General features: G+C 42.6%; 1 protein-coding gene across 2 annotated transcripts in view; it reads left to right on the forward strand.

Annotated features, from left to right (window-relative positions):
* CASP10 (caspase 10) overlaps positions 1-23,885 on the forward strand; it is a 108,571-nt gene that overhangs the window by 32,540 nt on the left and 52,146 nt on the right. Inside the window, exons 3-6 of one of the 2 annotated variants that reach the window (XM_029606241.1) lie at positions 11,551-11,653; positions 16,050-16,185; positions 19,193-19,263; positions 21,447-21,483. In XM_029606241.1, the coding sequence (XP_029462101.1) occupies positions 11,551-11,653; positions 16,050-16,185; positions 19,193-19,263; positions 21,447-21,483 (347 nt within the window). The remainder of the gene's footprint in view (positions 1-11,550; positions 11,654-16,049; positions 16,186-19,192; positions 19,264-21,446; positions 21,484-23,885) is intronic. The other variant, XM_029606242.1, reaches the window with a different exon arrangement.

The raw sequence follows: 23,885 nt of genomic DNA on the forward strand, positions 1-23,885 counted from the left end.
AGGGTTGGGAAATACAAACACACTAACTTCTGTTTATTATCTGCTTTACTGACTATTTAAAGCACAAACAACTAAATAATATACCCCAATAGTTTACTTCTCCCCAATACTTTAAAAAAAATTTCCCAAGCAGAACTTACTGGGAACCCGATGCAGTCTTAAAATGAGGGACTGTGTAAAAAGGATGGCCTAGGGGGGAATTGTGCATTCCTAGTACTCTAATGCAGCGATTCTCAACCGGTGTGTCGCCAAACAGTGGCAGGTGTGTCACGTGCTACCGGTCTCCTGCTGCTCTTCCCTCCTCTTCCTTCACCGAGTGAGAGAAAGACAATCTTCCACTGCTGCCATTGCCACCCGGGCTATCAGCACGTTCAAGCCCGGATGGGAACAGCAACAGTGTTAGTGGAGGCTGGCAACTGCGGCTGGGCCTTTTCTTCTTCCCGCACCTGCCCCCATGGCCCGGAATAGGAAGTGATGTGCAGTGGGGTGCGTGGGAAGAAGAAAGAGCCATGCCGAATGGAAAATTAGCGGCGGCAGCATCGGCCTGGAGCAAAATCCAAAGCAGCCGGCAATCGGCAAAGGAGACAGCAGCATTAACCTCCCGTGGCCGATGGGATTCTTCTTTCTTGGCCTGCGGGGGCTGGAGGAGGAGCTGCAGCAGCTGCCATTTGTGCTCGGGGGGGGGGGGGGTGCAGGAAGTGAGAGAGAGAGAAACAGCTAGCCTGTAAGTGAGAGAATGTATGTGTGATTGAGAGTGTGTATGTGTAACTGTGATTGAGAGCCTCTGTGTAAGTGAGAGCATTTGATTGAGATCATCTGTGTAAAGTGTGTGAGAGAGAGCATGTGTGTGATTGACAGAAACTGTTCAGAGAAGTGATGTGTGTATATAGGAGAGACAATGGAAGTGACTGGTCAGGGAGATGACTAGAGTGTGTGTGTGTGAGAGAGAAAGTGATTATGGGAATGAGAAGCCTGTGCATGTGGAGAGAGCTAGTATAGGAGTGAGAAACCTGTGTGCGTGAGTCACAGCATGGGAGTGAGAAGCCCGTATATGTAAGATAGAACATGGGAGTGGGAAGCCTGTGGTGTGCATGAGAGAGAGACTGTTCAGGAAGGTGACTGGGTGTGTGTATGTGTGTGTGTATGTAGGAAAAAGACTGGTCAGGAGATGATTGGTGTGTGAAAGACAGAAACTGGTATGTGTGTGTGACTGGTATGTGTGTGTGAGAGAGAAAGAAAGTGATTATGGGAATGAGAAGCCTGTGCATGTGGCAAGAGCTATCATAGGAGTGAGAAACCTGGGTATGTGTGAGACACAGCATGGGGTAAGAAGCCTGTATATGTAAGGTAGAACATGGAAGTGGGAAGCTGGTGTGTGTGTGTGCGCGCATGAGAGAGAGAGTGTTCGTGAAGGTGACTGGTGTGTGTTTAAGAGAGAGACTGGTCGAGACATGATTGGTGTGTGAAAGACAGAAACTGGTCATGGGGGTGTGACTGGTATGTGTGTATGTGAGAGACTGGTCTTGGGCCCTAAGGAAGAGGACCATGAGTACAGAGCTTCAGTCACTACTGCTTCTGGTGTGTGCTGCTAGCCTGCATGGAAGAGGAGTAGGAGAGCTGCTGGAGGGGGTTAGTAAAGGTGGCTTTTTAAGTTTATTTTTATTAATTGATTGCCATTTTAATTACTGAATATTATGTGATGTGTCTTCTGTTTTGAAATATTTTATTGGTGTTTAGAGAATTTTAAATAATTTTTATGAGTTTTTAATTGTTAGATATTCTGTTCATAGTTGTGAAACATTTATTCTGCTTATTAGTATAGTTATACAGTTATTTTTGTGTTGGGATCTATAGCTGCTTGGCTAGTTCTGTTTTCCTAATAGGAGGTGTATTGGTGTTTAGGGCCTGATTTAATATTTTTAGTGTTGCCTTTCTATAGTTAGGGTTGTTACTGTTTGAGTGCATTCCATAATATAGGTATAACTGTGTGCAGATTAGTTTATGTGCATTACTGCAGATCCTGGGAATATTTATTTTATTTTATTTATTTTTTTATTAATATACCAACATTCGATCTGAGATATCACATCGGTTTACATTCAGGTACTGTAGGTATTTCCCTATCCCCAGAGGGATATGTTAGGTCGGTTCTGTATATGTGACCGAGGTGAGGTATTTTACTAGCATGTAAGCGTTTGTATCATTCTTATTTGTTGTATTTTCTCAAGAGGAAATGCATTGGTGATAAACTGCTGTCTTTTCATAAGTAGGGCTTTTGAGCCTGGTAGTAGGAGTTTGTGTTGCTGTTACTGAGATGACGCTAGAACCAGAATATCTTTTTTGTAAGGTGAGTTGTACAGGGAATGTCATAATTCTGCTTTACATCCATAATTGTGGGTCAGGAGGGTTCCTGTGGATGCAAACTGAACTTTTATGTTTAGCCCTATGATGGTCATGTGTTCAGTGTGTCATGCATGTGAGAATCATCTGTCAGATGTGTCCCGACAGAAAAAAGGTTGAGAACCACTGCTCTAATGTATCAGGCACCCACAGTTGCAATGGGCGCTCAGTACTAGCGTCCGTTTTTATCCCACTTCTTCTGGCCGATTTTGCCGAGGCTGCTGAAGCCACCCATAACTAAGCACCCTTTGCTATGGGCATCTAAATTGTGCATCTAGAATAATTTAAAAAAAAAAAAAATCAAGTCAATAAAATTTATTTTTCAACACCACAAGCAGTAAATTTAAGTGTCACAATGATACTAAGTAGGAGGAACCCCAGAGGACCATATTTTTAAATTTCTCATGAGCCCTTGACTCGTAGATTGACTTAATGCCACTCTGGGGCTGGAGTTAAATTTGCTGCATTAAAAAGTGTGTGTTGGATGCCCAGCAATTTTTTGCATTGGGGTAATAGCTAATAGCTTCATCTACATGGAATTTACATGTGATGGGTGCTATTAGCTATGCATCTTTTTTGGGCACATGTTTTGGACGCGCTAATCTCCTTATTGCATCTGGTGCTAGTCTAGCGCGTCCAACCGCATGTAAACCTGTGTGCTAGGTTGGGCGCACTTTATTGCACTGGCCGCCTTGTGTTTCTGCCCAAAAAAGCACTGTGATGGATGGACTGAATGGCAGGGGAAAAGGGAGAAAACTGCAGGTAGATGGGAATGAAGGCTTATGGCGTTGGAAGGTCAATTAGAGGCTAGATGGCTCATAAAAGTAAGAGAAAACGTCTAGGTAAAAAAGAAAAAATAGCAGCAAACTTGTAACATGGGATTTTGGAATTTGAATCAAAAATACCTCTTCCTGGGTTGATGGATTTGACTATATGGAGAGCACAGTGGATATTTATAAATTAAAATATTTTTTAGATTTTTTTGGGGCTTAGCAAGCATGTTATGTTTTGAGTTCTGTTATTAGTTCTGAATTGTTATACTTTGTTTGGACATCTTGTAGTCAGAATATGGAGTGGGCTTGAAGGATGAATTGTGCAATGTTGCATCAGACTTTGCAGCTGACACCTAGTATGATATAATTGATGGCACATGGTATGAATGAAAAATGGATGTTGTTTCCGTATTCGGACTTGGTTACAATGGCACAATAAATGATTGGCAGCAAACCCTAAATTAGGTCTGTGATTTGGACAAATTATATGTCAGTAAGAGTATTGATGTGATGTAAGAATGCTTGTCATCAGGGAATGAAGCATTGATTGGTTACATGCCCTGTTAATAAAAGATATTAGAGATGAGCCCCAGAAGCTAAGGGCAGATTGGAGGAATAGAGTAACTGTGCCATAACCATGTAGAATTTTATCTTTAATATATATAATAAAAGATGACATGTTGCTTATTTCTTTCTCCTCTAAAGAAAAGGGAAACTAAAGTTGCGCGATGGAGATATATAACAGCCAGGCCCTCCCACAGCTGTGATTAGGCTGGGAGATTGTATTTTTGTTTGGATCGTAACATTTTTATACGACAGGATCATTGGTGGGTAAGCATTTTTTCCTGCTCCTTTGTTTAAACTTTCAGCTCAGTGAGAATTAGTTAGGATCTGGTGCCATGGACCTTTATTGACAACTACCTAGGAATTTTTTCCCCTGTTTTATATCCCCTTTTTCACTTTTATCCATTCATCTCTATGACCATCCTTGGCTGGGAGCCCCTGCACCATGGCTTTTTTTTTTTTTTTTTGAATCCTGCAAGTATGAGCCCTAATTCTGGCCACCAGAGCTCATCACTGCGCAAAGACTGACTCCCTCCCCCCTCGGGGGCTTTGACCACTGACTCTGCAGCATCCTTGGCCCCAGCCAACCTGAGGAATGCAAGATCTGACCCTGGAATCGGGCCCAGGTTCCTCTGCGTTCACTAACCAATTGGAAAAAGTTAATGATTCAGGCCATTAGTGCAGACAGTACAGAAATATTTACATCTTAAGTTGCACCGCTTCAGATGCTAATTAGTAAGTTTTCCCCAGAGATTCTGTAAAGGTTCAGTCCCCTGCATTCTCTTGTTTCCCAAACCTATGAATCTATGGATATGGACACAGTGAGTTGGAATGAAGTTTTTAAATTTTATCCGCATCAGCAACTGTGGTGCTGAAGCTATGCTGCTCGGTGTTTAAAACAGTGATGGCAATACAACTTACTTTCAAGTTTTAATACCAGCATTACATCGGATTTTAACACCTAATATACTAGTTAAAAGTATACAGATTGCAACAAGCCTACCAGGGCCACACCAAAGACAGCACAGTTATGATAGTTCAGGCATATCCAGTTTTCCCATGCTAAATGGCGTAAAGTGACAGGATTGAATAGAACCGGGAAAACCACTCCAAGAACCTTGCTCTCACGGAGCTGATGAAGCCCCCCTTCACAGGTCCCCAGAACTTCCCTGGTGGCCCATTACGGTGGGACAACTCCTGAAGTTATGACTCCTTTCTCTGCTGCTGCCCCATGAAGAAGCAGCCCCACTGTGGACTTTCCAAAGTCACTGTCCATTTTGGCATCAGGCCCCAGCTCCCTTCATTCCTAGGAAAGATGTGGTGTGGCACTTTGCAAACTGTGATTCCCCCCTCCCAGTAACACCATTGACCCCACTTGCCATGCCAGCTGGGTTTCCTGGAGGGAGATGTTTTTTTTTCTGTCAGCCATGGCACTAAAATTAAAATGGTGCTGAAGAACCTTTGACATGAAAGTTAGAGCTTTGGCATGTGGGTTAAAGAGTGCATGGAGCCATTTTCATTTTGGAACTGCAGCCAGCAAATGGAACTCTTGCTCCCTTCTACCTGAGAAGAGTCTGGGAGACCTAGCTGACATAAGTGGGATTAGAGGTGGAATTGATGGATGGGAGAGGAGTCAAATGAGTCAGGAAGACTGGACCTGCTGCTATGATGGACTGTTACTTTGAGGGGTGAGGAATGGTTATCTGGGGCCTGCTGCAAATGGGCCAAGATGGGAGAAGAGGATGCTTCTTTGGGACAACATAGGGAAGGTAGAATGGGATTTTGGGAGATAGTCATAGGTCTAGAGACCCAAACAGGGTTCAGTGGGTGGGATGGGTGGAGGGTCTCAGGCCCAAAAGCCCAGCTATGGTTAAGTCTAGATGCTTTTTAGGAGTCCAGGGCAATGTGTTAATTCAGGCTACTGGCAGAAAACTTTACTACACCTCTTGAAGTGTAGCTAAGGTTCCTGCATTATTGCGATTACCCCCTTTGATCATGGTTTTTTGGTTTTTTTTTCTTTCTCTCCCCAGACTCTGTTACACCCTCATAACATCGATGTTTATTCTCCTAGTTTATGAGTATTCGTTTTTGCTTATTATATCAGTTAATATGTTATATTGTAAAGTGCCTTGCTGAGTTTGCACAAATCTTTTCAACCTAGAAAATCTTTCTTTAGGTATCAATATTTACAAGTTTCCAGTCCCTTCTCCAGGTAGTTTAAAAATACATGGTTCCTTCGCTAAACACGGACATGTATTTCAGGCTACACAAACTCTGTTTCAAGGTAAAGAGTGACAAACACTATAATTTTTATATTTGCAGATGATGAAAGTAGGGAACATCCTTTCTGAACCAGTCGGGGGCCAAAATGCTCAGCTATTAGCTTTTATTAATTTAGGGAAATGTGCTCAGGAGTAAAACAACTGTCTGTTAGAGCACAGCTGTAAAAACTGCATGGGTAGCAAAACAGGAATGGAAGAACTCATGCACGTAGAAATGTCCTGTCAGGGCTCCAAAGAGCAATTGAGAGGGTGTGCAGATGCAGTCACTAGCTGCAGTGATTGGTTTTAGGCTTTTCTTTAAGCTAGAAGGAGGACTCTTTTTTTCCCCTTTAATTTAGAAGCGAAACTTTAAGCTTTGAGCTCTGTTTGGGTCAACTGAGTTTTGGTTTTACTAATGGATTGTAATGTGCAGGAGTCTTAAGGCAGCATATGGGTTCTGGGTTGGTTGGCTAAAGTTATGCAAGTTGACATACAGAAAGGAGGATTTGGTGGGATTTCATGGTGTCTGTCTACATATGTTTGTATTTGTATCTGAAGGAGCATGATATGTTTGGCTTTCTTTTTTTTCTTGTTTTAACTCTATACATTGATTTTGGATGGCATGTTTTAAGGGTCTGCAAGGTGGTTTATAAATGTTCAAATAAATAAATAAATATTCCGATTAGCTCTTCAAATTTTTTTGGCTGTTTATCATAACTTGGCCACAGAACAAATAAACTCAGAACTCTGCATCTACCACAAACTTCACTTGACCTGGTATCAGCTGCCATGCTGACTTCTGGTATAAACAGCAAACTAACTGTTTCCTAACCAGTGTGCTATGGCACATTGTGTACCTTCACACCTGATCAGGTGTGCCATGGAAAAAAGTCACCACTGCCTGATGCTCAGATTCAGACCAGCACCCAGGCACTATATCAAATGCTTTTTCAGCATCAATGGTTAGTAGAAGGGAGTCTGTTTTCCTTTTGGGCCCAGCACATACTGTCCACGATCTTACGTACATTATTACCTGCCATTCTCCCAGGGATAAAGCCCACCTGGTCCTGATGAATAAGGTGTCCAATAAAGTTGTTTAAGCGATCAGCTAACATTTTTAGGACCAGGTTATTAAAAAAGAATAGGATGGTAAGAGCTACAAAGTGTAGGATCCTGGCCCGGTTTAGCAATAATGGTAATACCAGCCACATTAGAATCAGGAAGAAGGGACCCCCCCCAGATCTCAAAACATTAAACACCTTGTGTAAATGGGACACTAAATAAGGTGCAAATTGTTTGTAGAATCTAGCAGATAGCCCATCCAGGCCAGGGGCCTTTCCTACTTTGAGATTCTTGATGCCTAGAAGAATTTCTGGGCTAGAGATTTCCCTGTTCATCTCTTCTCTCATATCAGATGTCAGCTGAGGCAAAGGTAGATCTTTAAAATATGCCTCAATCATATCTGCAGAGATGGAAGAATTAGTGCTATATGTCGCCATAAAATTTTAGAAATCTAGTTCGGATTGCAGAATTATTGGTCAGAAGTCGCTCGGGCTCATCCTTAACTTTTAAAATATGATTTTGGAGGGAGACTTTAATTTATTAGCTAAAATCTTTCCAGCTTTTTCACCTCCCTCAAAATATTCCTGTTTCACAATGTCCAAATGGTGAGCTATTCGAGTCACTTCAAGCTGTTTCAAATCCTCCCTAGCACATGAAAGTAAGGAAAGTATCTGCTGGGAGCCAGTTAGAAAATGTTTCTGTGAGAGCGAATGAATTTCACATCTTAAGGTCACACAATCAGGCTCCTTCTGTTTCTTAAGAAAAACGGCTCGAGAGATAAGGAGACTCCGCACATAGGCCTTCAGACAATCGCAAATAATAAGGGGGGAAGAATCACCAGTATTGTTTCTGGTTAAAAAATCATGAATGCTGTTAGCTAAAGAATCACTATAATCCTTATCCAACTATAAGGACTCATTCAACAATGCCTACACAGAATAGTTCTTGCACTTCCCCTCCGTAGTCCCCCCCCCCCCCCCCCCCCCCATCCAGGTGACTGCCCTCTCCTTATTCTAAGGAGACATTCATTGTAAATTTGTAAATTGTTTTCTCTAGTTATGACCCTCTTGTTTTCTCTATCCTTCCTACTGCCTTTTGGTTTACCCCCACCCAGTTTCCTTCTCCTTGTTGAAATGTATTTTCCAAGCTTTCAGTTATTATGTGAACCGGTATGATGTCCCCACTAATACCGGTATATAAAAGTTTCTAAATAAATAAATAAAATTCAACTGCCAAAATCTCTTTCCCCAATCATAGTTATCGAAATAAATATCCACCCAAACAGTGGCATGGTCTGCCAAACTATAGCTTCAATAGCCGTGACAGTAACATTATGAAAAATGGATTTGTCTATCAAAAAAGAATCCTTGAGTAGGAATCATGGGGATAAGAGTAAAAAGTATAAGAGCGCGAGGTTGGAAAAAACAGTCAAATGCCAGTCGTCCATAATCGCTTGTATTTGATCTCTATAAAATTTTGGCAGCGGGGCAATACCCTGAGAGGTGTCAACTGCAGGTGATTTAACTAAATTAAAGTCTTAAATGACCCAAGCAATGGGCAAGCAAGATCTTTGTGTAAATTTTGAAAGAAAACCCCCTGATCTTTATTAGGAGCATATATATATATACATTGACCAAAGTGAATAAATTGTCATTTACCACAATTTGCAAAATTAAGTACCTACCCAGAGGATCCTTGACACACAATTTGCAATCAAAGATAAAATCCTTAGAAAACATAATACTAACTCCTGTATATTTAGCATTTTTACCACTGGGGGTAAAAAAGGATTGGGAAAATTTAGAGGAATATAGCAGATGCTTGTACCTGCTCTTTAAGTGAGTTTCTTGAATAAAGACAAAGTTGGCCTTAATGAGTTCTAACTCACAAAACAGAATTTTTCTGTTATAGGGGTAATTCAGGCCTTTAGCATTAATGGAGGTTATACAAAAAGAAGACATTTACCATATAATAGATAAAAAGAGAAGTAAATGCAATACTTAATACATCAAAATAGACCATGAGACAACAAAAAGAAAAACCTTGGCTTGAGACTCAATGTACAGGGGACAAAGAACAAATGGTACCCCCTGAAAAAATGAGAAGGAGCACAGAGCACATTTGAAAGCAAGCTGTTGCCACAAGTGTTATTTCAGCGATGTGGAAAACCAGAAAAATACATTGCGATACCAAGGATGAAAAGAACCCACCTCTTCCCCACGCCCTCAGAACACCCCCCCTCCCCCCCGCCAAAAAAAGAAACGTAACAGATCTGCTATAAACTCCCAGCAGATCATCTCCACTTCTTTCAGTGGAGGAAAGTCTGTCACCATTGAAGTGGTCCTCTCCCACACCTGGAAGAAAAAAGACAACAAAAAACAATCAAACAGCAATACAAAAATGCAGTAGGTATGCATGGAACATGGAGCTAGCCTGTCAAAAAAAAAAACCAACCCAATACAAAAGAGCTATGCACCAAAAAGAAAATAAGCTGAGGCAACCATCCGGATACAGAAAAAAACATTTCACCTTCAATAAAGAGTTCAGGTTATGCCCTTTGCAATCAGAGAGCCTTCCGAGTGTTTGTGTAGCCTGCTGTTTCTTTTCCCTGCACGTTGCCAAGTTGGGGGCAAAACTCTCGTAGCAGAGACACTAGAGGGCTTCAACACCTGCGAAGATCCAATAAACCCACGATCTTAAGGATAGAAGCAGCATCAGCTGAAGTATGACTCTTGGAAGATATTCAATCAACAGAGAATGAGAGTCCAAAACGACGGAGCCATCTGTACTTAATATTTTCTTTTCTGAGAGGGGCTATAACTTCTCTTAATTCTTGTCTATTTTGTAAAGTGGTCAGGGAGAGATCTGCATAAATAGCTATCTCGTGATTCTCCCAGATCCAAACTGACTGTTTTTTAGCGGCAGAGGCCACCAATTCCTTAATCAAAAAATCGTGAAAGCATACAACAATGTCTCGCTGACGGTTGTTGTTAGGGGTGCCAAGTGCTCTGTGAGCCCTATCAAGTTTAATAATGGGAGGGCCACTCTTGGAAGTTTTTTTGGAGGAAATGAGAAGATATGTGCAAAAACTCACAATTAGTGCTTCGAAGTCAGCATTTTCAGTTGATTCAGGAAACCCACGAAAATGTAGATTTCCCCTTCTCGCTCTATTTTTCAGATCGGCAGGTTTTTCTTTAAATCACAAGATTGTCCTTGTTTAAATCAGAGCATACCTCTTTAAGATGTTTGGTGGCTTCTGCCTGAAATCCATGCGATTATCAAGCTTGCCCATCCGGTGTCCCAGAGAAGCAATTTCCTCCTTGATTTCTGCCATCATACCTCAAAGTTTCTTTTTAGAATTGAGCAGGTCCTTTCTTAAGTTGGTAAACCATTCCCTAAATTCAGCATGGGAAGGTATATCTGCCGCTGAACCAGTTAGAACGCCATCCGGGTCCAGCTCTTCCTCTGGGCCTTCTGGATTGTCGCCATTGCGGTTGTCCCCAACATCTGAAGCTTTGCTTTTGTGATGTGAAAATTGACGAAAATCTACAGATTTTCATTTTATTGTCCCGCACAATCATGGAGGGCAGTAGTCAGCACAAAAAAAATGAAAAAGGCCAGCACTAGAGGCTCCGATGAGACTAGATTATCGAGGTAGGGAGAGGAGCTCTGTATTTAGGCTTCCAACTCCATCGGTGACATCACTTCCTCTCCTGGTTTGTGATGTTTTGCATGGGCATGGCATGCAGCTTGGTTCTTGCACTGTGGCCTGGAAATAATTTGCTTCTTGCTTTGGTAGGCTGGAGGTAGGTTGATAGTTATAAACACGAGTGAAAAGGTTTGGGTTTACTTAGTACATATTTGCCTTCAGAAGAGAAGTTGGCATGCATTTAAACATTTTTGCTGCTATGCAAGGCTTGGTTGACAAAAACAGTTTTATATTTTTCAACAAATAACCATTCAGCTTTCAGCATTTTGCTCAAGCAAGTTATCTATATAGTAGCGTAATCTCCCACTGTTATGGACCGAACTAGACGGGAGTGGGTGAGTAAGAATTTGGAGACGGTCAAAAATTGTTCCCGTCTTTTTTTCCTGTTATCTTTATTTTCTCCCTAATAGGTTCTGCTGCTCCCCTCTCCCCCACCCCGTCCCCAGGTGGCATGCCTGGGTGATTCAGGAGACCCTCCCCAGCCAAGAGTGGAGGAGCACTGCCTTTTCAGGTGCACCCTCCGGGCTGCTTGTTAGCAGACAGGAAACCCCCCCAGCAGCAGTAGGCCATCTTCTCTTTCTTCCCAGGCTTCCGCACGCCACCTCCACAGTAGTCTTAAGACCAAATGGCTCTGATAATGTGAGAACCTGCAGACAGGGCCGCCAGGCTGGGCCCATAGATCAGTCAATTTAGTAATCCAAAATGTGAGATTCCGCTTTTAATTGAAGGGCTATTGGCTGCTCTGGATAGATCTAATATGTTCTTTGGATCTCTGCCACAGACAGATGCTGTATGAATTGTCAGAGAACATCACCAGTGAAGACCAGAAGAGCATGTTTTTCCTTCTGATGGATGAGGTTCCAAGGAAACAGGCAAACACTATGGTAAATGGAGAAAAAAAGGTTTACAAATGATGGTGCACTGGTTGTGACTATGTAATGCCTGTGGCAGGCACTATATGTAGATTAAAAGTTAAGGCTGAATATATTGTTTAGTGACACGATATCTAGATATAGTGATAATATGTGGTTAGAAAATGATGCTGATATATTGTAAGATCTAATATCTGAAAACAGATAGACAATAGTTGAGTGCTAGATTTGTGAGCAATGCAGAGAATAATTAACCCTCATATTTTAGTAAAAAAGGCAGAAAGTGTCATAGGGAAGAAAAAGATTTGTAGGTATTTCTTGTTGTGGTGTATGTTTTTTTCCTGCTCAACTGGAATCAGTGCAGGGATCATGGCACTATGAGTTTTAATGTTCCCTTCCTTTTGTATTCTGCATAGCTTAGCTAATCTAGTCATTGCAATGGCGGTCCTGTGCTGGGGTCCCTGCTCCAGGGCTCCTTCTAGAACCCTGAATCTGGCCACTAAGGGTCACCCTTGAGCAATGACCGTGACTCCTAGCCTCAGCCGACCCAGGGTGCAGAAGACCAGTCAGGGATCAAACCTGTGGGCTTTCCACGGTACGGTGTGCAGCATTACCACCAGGCTGGCCTAAAGGTTTGCAGTTTTTAAGCACAAGCAAATCACTTCAGAGAGGGAAGCAAAGACTTTATCTGATGGTGTGTTTTAAATTGTTACCATCAAGTAGAGGAGAAACTATACAGCATGCTGGCTGTGAAAGAAAGGATGAAGAGAGAATATTTTCTTTGTTCAGATGTACTGTATGTCCCCATTCAGAAATCCACCAAGGAAATTTGATATATTTGGATACTGGACAGTTGAGTGGACAGGATATGCTTGGACTATGTCTTGTGTTAAGGTAGAGAAATAGAATAGCAAAGCAGTTTCTCTGGATATGGAAAAACGATATAAATGAAGCACAATAAAGTATGCAGAAGCAGTAAGAGAAATAAACAAACTTACCCAAATAGCCTGGAGGCAGGGAAGCAGTAGGGTGATCCCTCCTGCAATTTTGGCATGCCCTGTGGTCATTCATTGACATCCATCCCAACATTTGTTCAACTGAGAACCATAGCCCTATTTTATCCTAGTGTATTAACAAAACGATTCTATATCTTCTAGATAGAAAGTCCCTTATCAAAACTCTCCCCAGTAATGTGGAGCTCCTTTTCTGGAATTACTGAACATTCAGCTTCATGATCTCCAGTACATCTCTTGTCTTCCACAAGGCTGAATAAATGTGAGTCAGCTGTAGCTAGCTTCTTCACTCAGTGTGCACACTTTTTCCAGATGATTTGGTAAAGCTTGGAGGATGTAAACGTAGGGCGGGTGGGGAGTTTGTCCACATTACTCATATATTATAACTGTCCAGAAGGTTGTCACTTACAGAAGAGGCATAATAGTGTACTTCAGGGGCATCATTATGTCTGGGCACACGAAACCCGTGCCCAGAGTCTTAGAGTCCGTCCTTTGAGTCTTGGGTGCCGGTAAAAAAAACCCCAAACAAACCAGAATGTTTCTCCAATCTATCATGCACTGCTGGGTGGCAAAATTCTCCCTTTCTCTCCAAACCATGACTTGTCACCTCAAACCCAACCAATTGACCCAACAGCAACAGTCAGCACCCTCTATGTTGCCGGCTTCTTGGCTATCTCGGCAGGAGAAACAAGAGTGCAATACTACAGGGTGGCCCATGGAAAAGTAGCCTGCCTCCAATGCACTGGTATTGAAGGCGGGCTACTTTTCCATGGGCCACCCTGTATAATATGGGACACAGTGACTTGGAGCATGCTCTGATTCTTCGCAGGCCCTATTATAGTATTGCATTCTGTTTCTCCTGTTGAGATAGCTGAGAAGCTGGCAACATGGAGGACAGTGACTAGTGCTGTGGGGCCCATCGCCTGACACAAGAATTAGATGGCCAAGCAGGGAGAAAGTACAAAATGGAGGAAGAAATGAGGGAAGGAATAGATTGCGAAGGGAAGAAGTGACATGGGTGGAAAAAGATGGGATGGGAAGAGAAGAAAGAGTTGAAAAAGTGGGAGGTGGGAATGGTCGAATGAGGGAAGAAAGAGGAGAGATGGGAAGGACACCAATAGGAGGGAGGGGAGATTGGTAGAAAGATATGGGAGGAGAGAGATGCGAAGGAGGAGACTGGAAGTAAGGGAGATGGGGCTGAGAAGGAGAGAGACCAGAGATGAAAGAAGTGTACAAAGAAAGATGTGGAGGGAGAAGGTGAGAGGGAGGAGGGTTGAGAAAGGGATTGGGTGGGAGAGCCTTTGTCTCAGTTACCCTCAGTGGTGTGCGGTCAGGACTTTTATGGGATTCAGCGAATCCCCAGCACATAGGCATTGTTACAGGTGGCAAGTGCCACCCCAGTTTTATACATCAGATCGGGCAAGGATAAACCAAACCCCTGCCAGATCTGATCAGTGGCGATGCACCTCCTTAATCCACCCCCCCCCCCCCCAAAGCTGGCAGCAGGAGTCATGTTTAACAAGTCTCAAGCTCTTAACTGCAAGATTGGCCCTGCAGTAGCAGGAGATGACATTTGGTTAAATGCGACTCCTGCTGCCTCCCAGGCACGACCCGGCAGGCCACTGTGGAGCCTATCCTGCAATGACCAAAGTGAGAGGGACCTGATGGCCGTCAGCAGACCCCATCCCTCTGGCAGCTGAAGATAGTGGCTTAGCAGGCCACCACAGAGCCCATCTCTCAGCAGACAAAGAAAACAGGAGGACCTGGCAGTCACCAGCAGACCCCATCCTTCTGGTGGCTGAAGAAGAGGCCCAGGCTCTGAGAGTCTGTGTGTATGTTTGTATGGGAGCTTGAGAGACTGAGAACCTGTGAGTGTGTGTGCGGGTGAAAGCCTGTGTGGGTGTGTGAGAAATTGAGCCCATGTGTGCCTGCATGTGAGAGGGAGAGAGAAAGGTGTGTGCAAGGGAGAGACAGAGAGAGCACCTGTGTGTGTGAATGTGAGGGAGAGAGCCTGTGTGTGAGAGAAAAAGAGGGGGTGTGAGTCTATGTGAGACAGAAAAAGAAGGGGAGTATACAAGAGTCTCACAAGAGTGAGAGAGAGAGAGGATAAGGTTTGTGGAGCTCCCCCCTTCTCCAATCCACCACAATTTTAGGGTGGTTGGAAATCCAAAAATCCCAGGTATGGAAAGTGAGAGATTTTAAAATCCTTATTAGTTTCATTACTGGTTGATGATTGATATATCTGCGGTTTTGAAGTATTATATTGATGTTTTGGGAAATTTATAAACATTTTTATGAGATTTTAATTATCAGAAGTTCTATTCATCCGTTGTTTTGAAATGTTTATTATTTTTATTAGTATGATTTTACTATTACGATTGATATTTTATATTTCTTGTTTTTATTGTTTGTTGGTCCCTTATTTTGTCTTTGGTAAGGGTCTGTCTGTGTTCTGTATGAGTGACTGAGAAGAAGGATCCTTCATCTCAGTCGCTCATACAGTGTATAGTTTCTATAGCAGTCTGTCTTGCTGTGCTTTCAATAAGAGGTGTTTTGGTGTTCTAGGGCTTGATGTAATATTTGTAGTGCTGCTCTTTCCTAGGTATGGTTGCTGCTCTTTGAGTCCTGAGAGCTAGTGTTCTTTTGATATGAAGATTTGTCTCTTGGGGTAAACTGTATGCTTGGCAGGTCATGATTAGCTTTTATTGGATTTAGATAAGCATTATCCAAAAATGTTGTATGTGAGCTATTGAAACAATATAAGACCTGTCTTTAGATGTGAATGACTCTGATCTGACATCTGAAAAAGGGACCTATGTAGTTTTAAAAACTTTTGTACAATATTTGTAGGTACATATATTTTTAGATATCCTGGTTTGTTCTATTTTCCAAGTAAGAGGTGTATTGTTGTTTCAGAGCCTAATGTAATATTTGCAGTGTTGCTTTTTCATAGGTAAGGGTTGTTACTGTTTGAGTGCTGGCAGTTAGTGTTGTTTTAGTATTGGGAGGTTTACCATATTGTAATTGTTTTATTCATGGCTTTCTAAGGGCCAAGCCCACACCCAATACATGTTATAACAGGCTAATACCATATGGCTTCCAAGTGTTTTGTATGTCTTGGGGAGAGGGGGTTGAGGCAGCAAGACTACTGGTGATTCAAAGGGGGTAGGATGGGAGTGGGGAAGGGGCTGAGGAAGTGAGACTTAATCCTCTGCTGTAAATGTCACCGTATGCCATTGGTGACCCTTGTATCTTCAGCCCAATCATCGATATATGCAAGGAGTGGTATTAGTGGAAGGACCTATGGGCCTGTGCCTCGGGATCTTTTAAGTACCTAGCAAGGCCCCTGGTCTGTTGTACAAGAGAAGTAAAATCAGTTTATACTGTTTTCTCAGTCCATTCTAGACCTGCTGGTCCTTCTGGAGAAACGGGACTTTTTCTCTAAGGACAAATTGGAAAAACTAGAAGATGTGTGCAAAAAAATTTCACCAGATCTGGGGAAGAAGGTTGCCAACTACAAACTGGGAAAAGGTAAGTGCGGAATACAGTGCTTCTCTGTGTTGGTGGAAAAAGGGGAATATAATGCCTATCGGAGATACCTTGGGGTATATTCAGAAGACAGTGTCTCACTATAATTTGCTGTTTTTATAATTTTGTTAGAGGAAATATAAGAAAGATCTTATAGAATCATGAAATCGTAGAAAAATAGGGCTGGGAGAACTTACAAGAGCCAATCTCGCTCATCTCTTTGCCTTTTGGCAGGATCTTTGGATATCAGTATGGTGCATGCACCATTGGTGCTGTTAGCCCTGCAATACTTTATATGGCTGTAAAATTTAAGTTGTCTGTAGATTTGCAACATAGCAGTAAGCATGCATTGAGAAGATCTGCTACTTTAGCTGTGAGTTGCAAGACTGTGTTCTAGAACAGGGACTCTCAGCTCTGGTTCTCGAAGCTCACACACAAGTCTGATTTTCAGGATAACCAAAGCATGCAAATTAACCTGGTTCTTGGATCATACATACCTGAACATATCTGATGAAATTCATTATGGACATCCTGAAAACCAGGCCCGTTTGTAACCCTCCAGATCTTGTGCTGGAGAAGGTGAGAAACAAAAAGAATTGAGGGAAAATTGTATCCAGGCTAGAGCTTTCTGATTGTGAGGAAGATCATATCTTTTTACTTATTTACATTTACACCTTGGCAAAAACCTCATCTGGTGACCCTTCCTCTCTCAAGCTGTCACCGTACAGTAGCAACAGTCATCCTTCCCAGCTTTCAATTTTTGAAAGAATCAGAGTAGGACCTACAGATGAGCAAGTGCTGCCCAGACAGCAGAAAGAGAGCCAGGGAAATTATTTCAGTACATTTTTATTTACAAATTTATCTGAAATCTAGAGAGTGCATTTTTAAAAGTTTTTCTGGCACTATAAAATAATAATTATCATTAGGCAGTGACCCAGTCACCTTTAGAAAAATAAAAATAAATTTCTAATCTCTGTGTATTTTATAGCGCTGATTAATCCCCTGGACGTGATTTATCATAGGTTTTCTTGCAGGTACAGAATAGGAGAAAATAATTTGATAAATCAGGCCCATTGTCTGTATTTCTGCTATTTTTTATTTTCTCTAATGTAGGAATGTGGAAATATCTTTAAATGAGGAAATCTGCTGTTGGGGTGATGTATTCCAGTGAATTTTCAGTACTTGTGGGTCTAGGGTCCTGCAGTGCATAAGCTGCTATTTAAGGCCTGATTTATCAACATGCGATAAGTATCGCATGGGATAGCAAAAGGGGCGTGTTTTATGCTAATAGACAGTTTATCACAATTTGCGCTAATAACTATGCGGACAGCTAAGTTAGCGCAAATTGTGATAACGTTTTCACACTTTGTGATAAGTGCCAGACCTGTTGCATTTCCTGCTTACAACCACTGGGGGACCATTCTCAATGTTCCCAGGGAGGGGAGAGAGAGAGAGACTGACTAGCCATAATATCCTCTCCCTAGATAGGTATTTATATCCCTATGGTAGACCCACCTAGTAACTCGAGGTGAGGTTTAGGTATTGGTTAGGAGCCACGTTGACATTCAAAGTGAGACGTACGAACAGAACAGTGGTATCTTGTAAAGATTTGATGACCTTCGGAGTGAGGAAACTCACTCAAAGATGAGATTTGTATAATGTTCTCTCCACCTAGCTTGATGGACTTTCTACCTGGGTAACATCAAGCTAGGTGGAGAGAACATTGCACAAATACCATCTTGAGTGAGTTTCCTCACTCCAAAGGCCATCAAATCTTCACAAGAGACCACGGCTTAACACTACTGAAAACGTTGTAGCTAAAATCGGCATTAAAGCCGTGTGATAGGACTTCGCAAAGTTATAAACCCAGCCCACTCCTCCTCTTGTACGGATTTGCATCACTCCATACGATATGGTGCTATCGCATGTGATAAGCCCTTAACACATGTGAAAACGCCTTAGCACATTTTGATAAATGAGGGGGTACGTTTAAGTGTAAAGCAGCATTCCTGCTGTACGTTCTAACTTTCAGCAGTCACATGCAAAGCCTTTGTTGACCCTTTTGCATACTTTTTGGTGTAGTCTTTGTTGTTCTTAATATAGTTCATACTATAGTTTATTTCTTATATTGATTTTGGAATAAAAAGTGTATAATTTTTTCTCAACTGCTTTTTAAGAAAATTGCCCCTTGACCTCTCTTCAACTGTTCATGGTATATTCATGCTTTCCATTTGTCACTGTGATGCCTACACAGGGCTCTGATGAGGGCCCCCACCCCACTGATACACATTGGAGTGCTTAGATTAAAAATGATGGGAAATGAAACAATTTTTATCTTCCAAGTTAAATTAAAATATTAAATGAAAGGTGCACTACAATGATTGTATTAGACCTGATATCGTAGTTGAAACTGATTGCTAGTGTTAGCATCTGCTGGGTACCTGCCAATGATCTGCATTGGCCATCGGATGCTGGGTTTGATGTACCTGAGATCTGACCCAGCATGGCAAAGCTTATATTCTTTTGTGTCTGCTTTAAAAGTTTAAATAAACAAAAATCATGAAAATTCATTTAGATTTTGTTTTTTCACTTTGATTGAGAAATGAATGTATCGAGTGTTTTTCGAAAGCTCCTCCCAGCTTAGGGGCATGATGGAGGGCGAGTGGCTTAGGAAATGAGGGGTTACGATTCGGAGAACCTCATGCAGGCATCGCACTAAGAAATGCAAAGCAGGGAGAGAGCATGAATAGCTGGACTTGAACTTGGGGAAGGTTTTAAGTGTAAAAATATAAGAAATGCAACATGATAATACGAAAAAAAAAGCCACCTAAGAATAAAACCAAACGAGGAAGCAATTCAGCTAGACAAGTTCATAACTGTACTGTTGCAACAGAGGAGCAGGAAGCGTGACTTATTTCTGTCTCGTCAGATATGGACTCTTTCTAAGTTTTGCAGTTGCTAAGGGATCATGGTCTAGCAGCATTTTAGGAAATCATTCTCCTGTTTACAGTTTCAGCTTCGGTACCCTGTCAGGAAATGGGATTATCACTCAAACCATTTTCATTAGACCAGCAGGATCCTGTAAGTAAAGATTACTGCAAATGTAAACCATTGCCTCTACAACAGGTACTGTGTGCTTCTCTCCTCTCATGTTCATTATGGTTGACTTAGAGGTCTCATTAGCATTCAGCTCTGAGCAAATAGTCAGAGTATGCACACATGCTTGGCAAGGATGGTGACTGCTTTTTGAAGCACATCTATTTCTTTATATTTCTAAAGGGGCCCTGCAAGCTGTTTCCAAAGCATGTTAAACTGTGGTACATTTTCCGTTCTCTCAGATGCTTGGGGTTAAAAGTGGCACCACTCGGCGCCCCTGCTATGGGGAGGGGATACTTGGGCATTATTTTGTTAGAGCGCTGAAGGTTCTTGAAGGTCCCCAACCCAGTCCTGGAGGAATACCTAACCGGTCAGGATTTCTGGTTATCCATAATGAATTTGCACACGTTAGAAACCCAGTGTATGCAAATCTAATGTATGCACATCAATCTCATGCATATACATTGCAGTTATCCTGAAAACAAAGGCTGGTTAGATCAGGGGTGGACAACACCAGTCTTCATGGACCACAAACCAGTCAGAATTTCAGGATATCCCTAATGAATATGCAGAGAGAGATTTGTGTCCACACTGCCACAGTTGTATGCAAAGCTATGTCATGCATATACATTAGGGTTTTCCTAAAAATCAGACTGGTTTGTGGCCCTTGAGAACCAGAATTGCCCATACCTGGGTTAAGCGTACCTGCAGAACAGAGCTGGGAACCACAGAGCTAGACGTTCTTCAAAGCCCCAGGTTTCTCACTCTTGTAAGTATCAGAAAGTGGATTAAGTGCTTTTTATCCACTAGCAGATCTTACTTCCAAATGGAAAACCAAGTGGGAGGATGGAGGAATAGGAGAAATGGATCAATATTTTGCTGTAGATACAAAAGAACATGTTCAGGTGATTACTTCCCTGACCCCTAACCTAGTCCTGGGGATGCCTCCATTAGGATGCGAGTAAAGATACATGCATTGTGGCACATCGTGTGTACTATTATCTGCATGCAGGGCAGGCTGTTTTCAGAAAGCCCTTTTACCCAGGTAAGTAGACATTTGCATGGGTGAATGCTTTTTGAAACCCCCTCTCTAGTTGGTGTTTGGTATTCAGTTTTGTACAGTAAAACGTATATTAAAGTTTGCTTATTATTGAAGGACATCTGACTGCTGAGTTAGTTAAAATGTCCTGTAAATATACTAGTCTGTTTTCCAGCACATTACATCCCTAGACCTGTTTTAAAGAGAAAAACAAATCAAAAGAATTGTGTGCAAAGAGGTAAATAAGATATGCAGAGAAGCAGAGCAGTCCATAGGCTGGAGCGGAGCCTGATGCTGTAATTGGGAGGGGGTGTCCTAGATTCTCCCCCCTCCTCTCATGCCTACTTCTTTCTCTTACAGCTTCCCCCATATGTTCTGTTCCCGCTCCTTCTCCTCTTCCTGCTTTACTCTCCCATTCTCTCCTCTTCCTCTCTATCATACCTTTTGCTGCTCATCTCTTTATTGTATACTCTACCTCTCCTTCTCCTTTCTCCTGTTCCCCCCACTACTTTCCTTCCCTTCTTCTGCTCTCCCAGCCCCTCCCTTTTCCTACTCTTCTCTCCTCTCTTTTGCTCCCCCTTTCCTTCTGTTACACCTCCCTTTTATTTCCTTCTGCTCTCCTCTTTCCTGTTCCTCTTTCCTTTGCTGCATCCCAACCTCTTCCTTTCCTTACTCCCTTTTTCCTCTCTCAAGTAGTGTGATGCCCTCTCTCGTCTGCCTGTCCCTCATATACTTGATCTCTTCACCTTTTCCTGATCCCTGGCTAGCAAGAGGAGAGCAGTGTTTCATACCCCCATAGTACTCCGTAGATCTGGTGGGATATTATGAGTCTGGACAAAAACATGGCAAAGGAGGCTAACACGGGTATGGAGTGCCCACCCGTCAGCTGGCTGGGGATGGTGTTGAGGGTCAGTGAAGGAGGAGGTGAGGACTGGGAATCGTTCTAGCTGAGGGAGGGAGAGTGTGGCCCCAAGACTAGAAGGGTAAGCAAAGAAGAGGGGATTGAAAGAGAGAGGACATAGATTAAGAGGGGAGGGGGAGTAGAGAAGGGGATGAAAATAATCCCCTTCTGCTATTTGAACACAGTGATTTTATTTAAACTTCTTTTATATTTTTTAATATACTACAGGAGATTCTCAACCATTCTCCGCTGCTTCCAGCTTTTGGTAAGTTTCCTAACAGTAAAAAAAAAGAAGTCAGAAGTACTGCTGGCACTCTGTAATCACAAAAAAGAGTAGGGCCAACAAACCCCTTGCTGTATTGTGCTTACATATTGATGAACCAAGTATAGCGTGAGCAAGTAGAAACCAATGGATTCTAAACAGCCTCAGTTCTGTCTCTCACCATAACTTCTCCTTCAGTCTCCTACACGTGCATTTCTTTGCCACTCACTACCCTGAGTAATTAAATCCCACCCATCTAAATTAGAACGGTCACAGCCCTGGGGGGAAGTGATGTTGCCCACGTCAGATGGACGCTTGAGTCTCCTGCTCCTCACGTGTTCTCAATCACCGCCGCCGCCAAAAATACTCAGCCCAGGTAAAAAAAAAATACCTATTTCTGGTGTGGGAGAACTGCCGGAATGTCCTTCAGGAAGAAGCCGGCTGATTTTGAAACTTTTTTCGTATGATTCGAGTGGCTCGAGGTTTGCGGCCTTGACCAACGCCACAGACTCCGGAGACACCAACATGGCTGCTGCATCCACAAACCTTACGACGGAGGGTGCTCCCCTATAGTGAGCGAGCGGGGAACCTACAAAAGCTGATTTTCAAAATTGTTCACAGAGATTCAGAAGGACATTAAATCTGTCAAAGAGGACATACAGAGTGCCCTCAAGGAATTCAGCTCGGAGCTGTTAGACTTTGGGCGCGGGTAGAGGATGTAGAAGCTGCGATGGATGAATAAAATTCTGAGGTGACTCTCCTAAAAACTGAGATAGCTGGGCTGCAGAAAACAAACTCAGAATTTGCACTCAAATTGGAAGACCTAGAAAATAGGTCTCGTAGATCTAACATCCGCATTCGCGGCGTCCCAGAATCGGAGGCTTTTGAAGAGCGGGCCTAGAGGTGAGGAAGATATGTCGTGCAATCTTAAATGCTAGAGAAAATGCAGATACCCTGGGAGATGAAGATAATGTTTTAGACCGGGCACATCGCGCACTGGGACATAATAGCATGTGTATATAGTTATCGAGTAAAGGAGAAAATTATGCAACAAGCGAGATCTATGGGCATAGTTTCCTGGGAAGGACATAATATAGTTGTTTATAGCGACCTAGCGCCTATTACTCTGAAGAAAGGGAAGGAACTACAATCTGTGACTGCATTCTTGTGAAGGGAGAAATTACACTATCGCTGGCTATTCCCCTGCAGTCAGATTTTCACCATAAGTGGAGTTCTTTCAAGGATTTTTTCAGAAGAGGAAGCGGTCCCAATCTTGACCTCGCTAGGATTTTCTATTCAAGCTAAGCCTGACACCGCACGCCCGAAAATAACATCGGAGACACCCAGGTGGCAACGAGCGGGCAAAAATGGATCTCGACTCCGTCGCAGATCCCACGAGCAGCCTCTACGGGAGGAGGATACATGAGGATATGATCACTCACTTCGAGGGAAGTCATACAGATATGGCTATTATATGAAGGATGGCGGTTTTCGGGCTTCACAGATGGACACAAGGGCTGAGGACAGACCTAGTGCTGAGTTATATTTCATAGGCAGTGGTTGAGGAATGGGGGGAGGTGGGTGTATGTCCACCCCCTTTGAGAGACACCACTGCGGTGGTGGTGGATATGGTATGATGGGGAGGGGGGGGGAGGGAACCAATGGGTGGGTAAGGGAGGGAAAGTAGGGTGCCACAGGATTAGTAGAGGTCATACTGCTAGATTGGTAACTGACGTATTTGTCCAAATACATTGTGAGCCAAGGTTTCTGTTTTACTGTCCTGATAAAAAGGCTGGGTACATACATGTTCTCCTAATGGCTACTATTACGTTTGTTTCATTAAATGTTAAAGGTTTAAACTCTCCTTTATAAAAGGAGCATGATGTTTAAGGAATTGCTCTCTCTGAAGGCCTTGATCGCCTTTTTTCAGGAAACACACCTGCGTAAAAGAGATGAGAGACTATTGTTCTCCCCACACTTTAGCCATCTTATTCTTGCAGCTAATTCCCCAACTCATAAATATACTAGAACATAAGAAAATGCCATACTGGGTCAGACCAAGAGTCCATCAAGCCCAGCATCCTGTTTCCAACAGTGGCCAATCCAGGCCATAAGAACCTGGCAAGTACCCAAAAACTAAGTCTATTCCATGTAACCATTGCTAATGGCAGTGGCTATTCTCTAAGTGAACTTAATAGCAGGTAATGGACTTCTCCTTCAAGAACTTATCCAATCCTTTTTTAAACACAGCTATACTAACTGCACGAACCACATTCTCTGGCAACAAATTCCAGAGTTTAATTGTGCATTGAGTAAAAAAGAACTTTCTCCGATTAGTTTTAAATGTGTCCCATGCTAACTTCATGGAGTGTCCCCTAGTCCTTCTACTATCCGAAAGAGTAAAT

Source organism: Rhinatrema bivittatum, chromosome 6 (genome assembly GCF_901001135.1).
Source record: "Rhinatrema bivittatum chromosome 6, aRhiBiv1.1, whole genome shotgun sequence".
Taxonomy (NCBI): Eukaryota; Metazoa; Chordata; class Amphibia; order Gymnophiona; family Rhinatrematidae; genus Rhinatrema; species Rhinatrema bivittatum.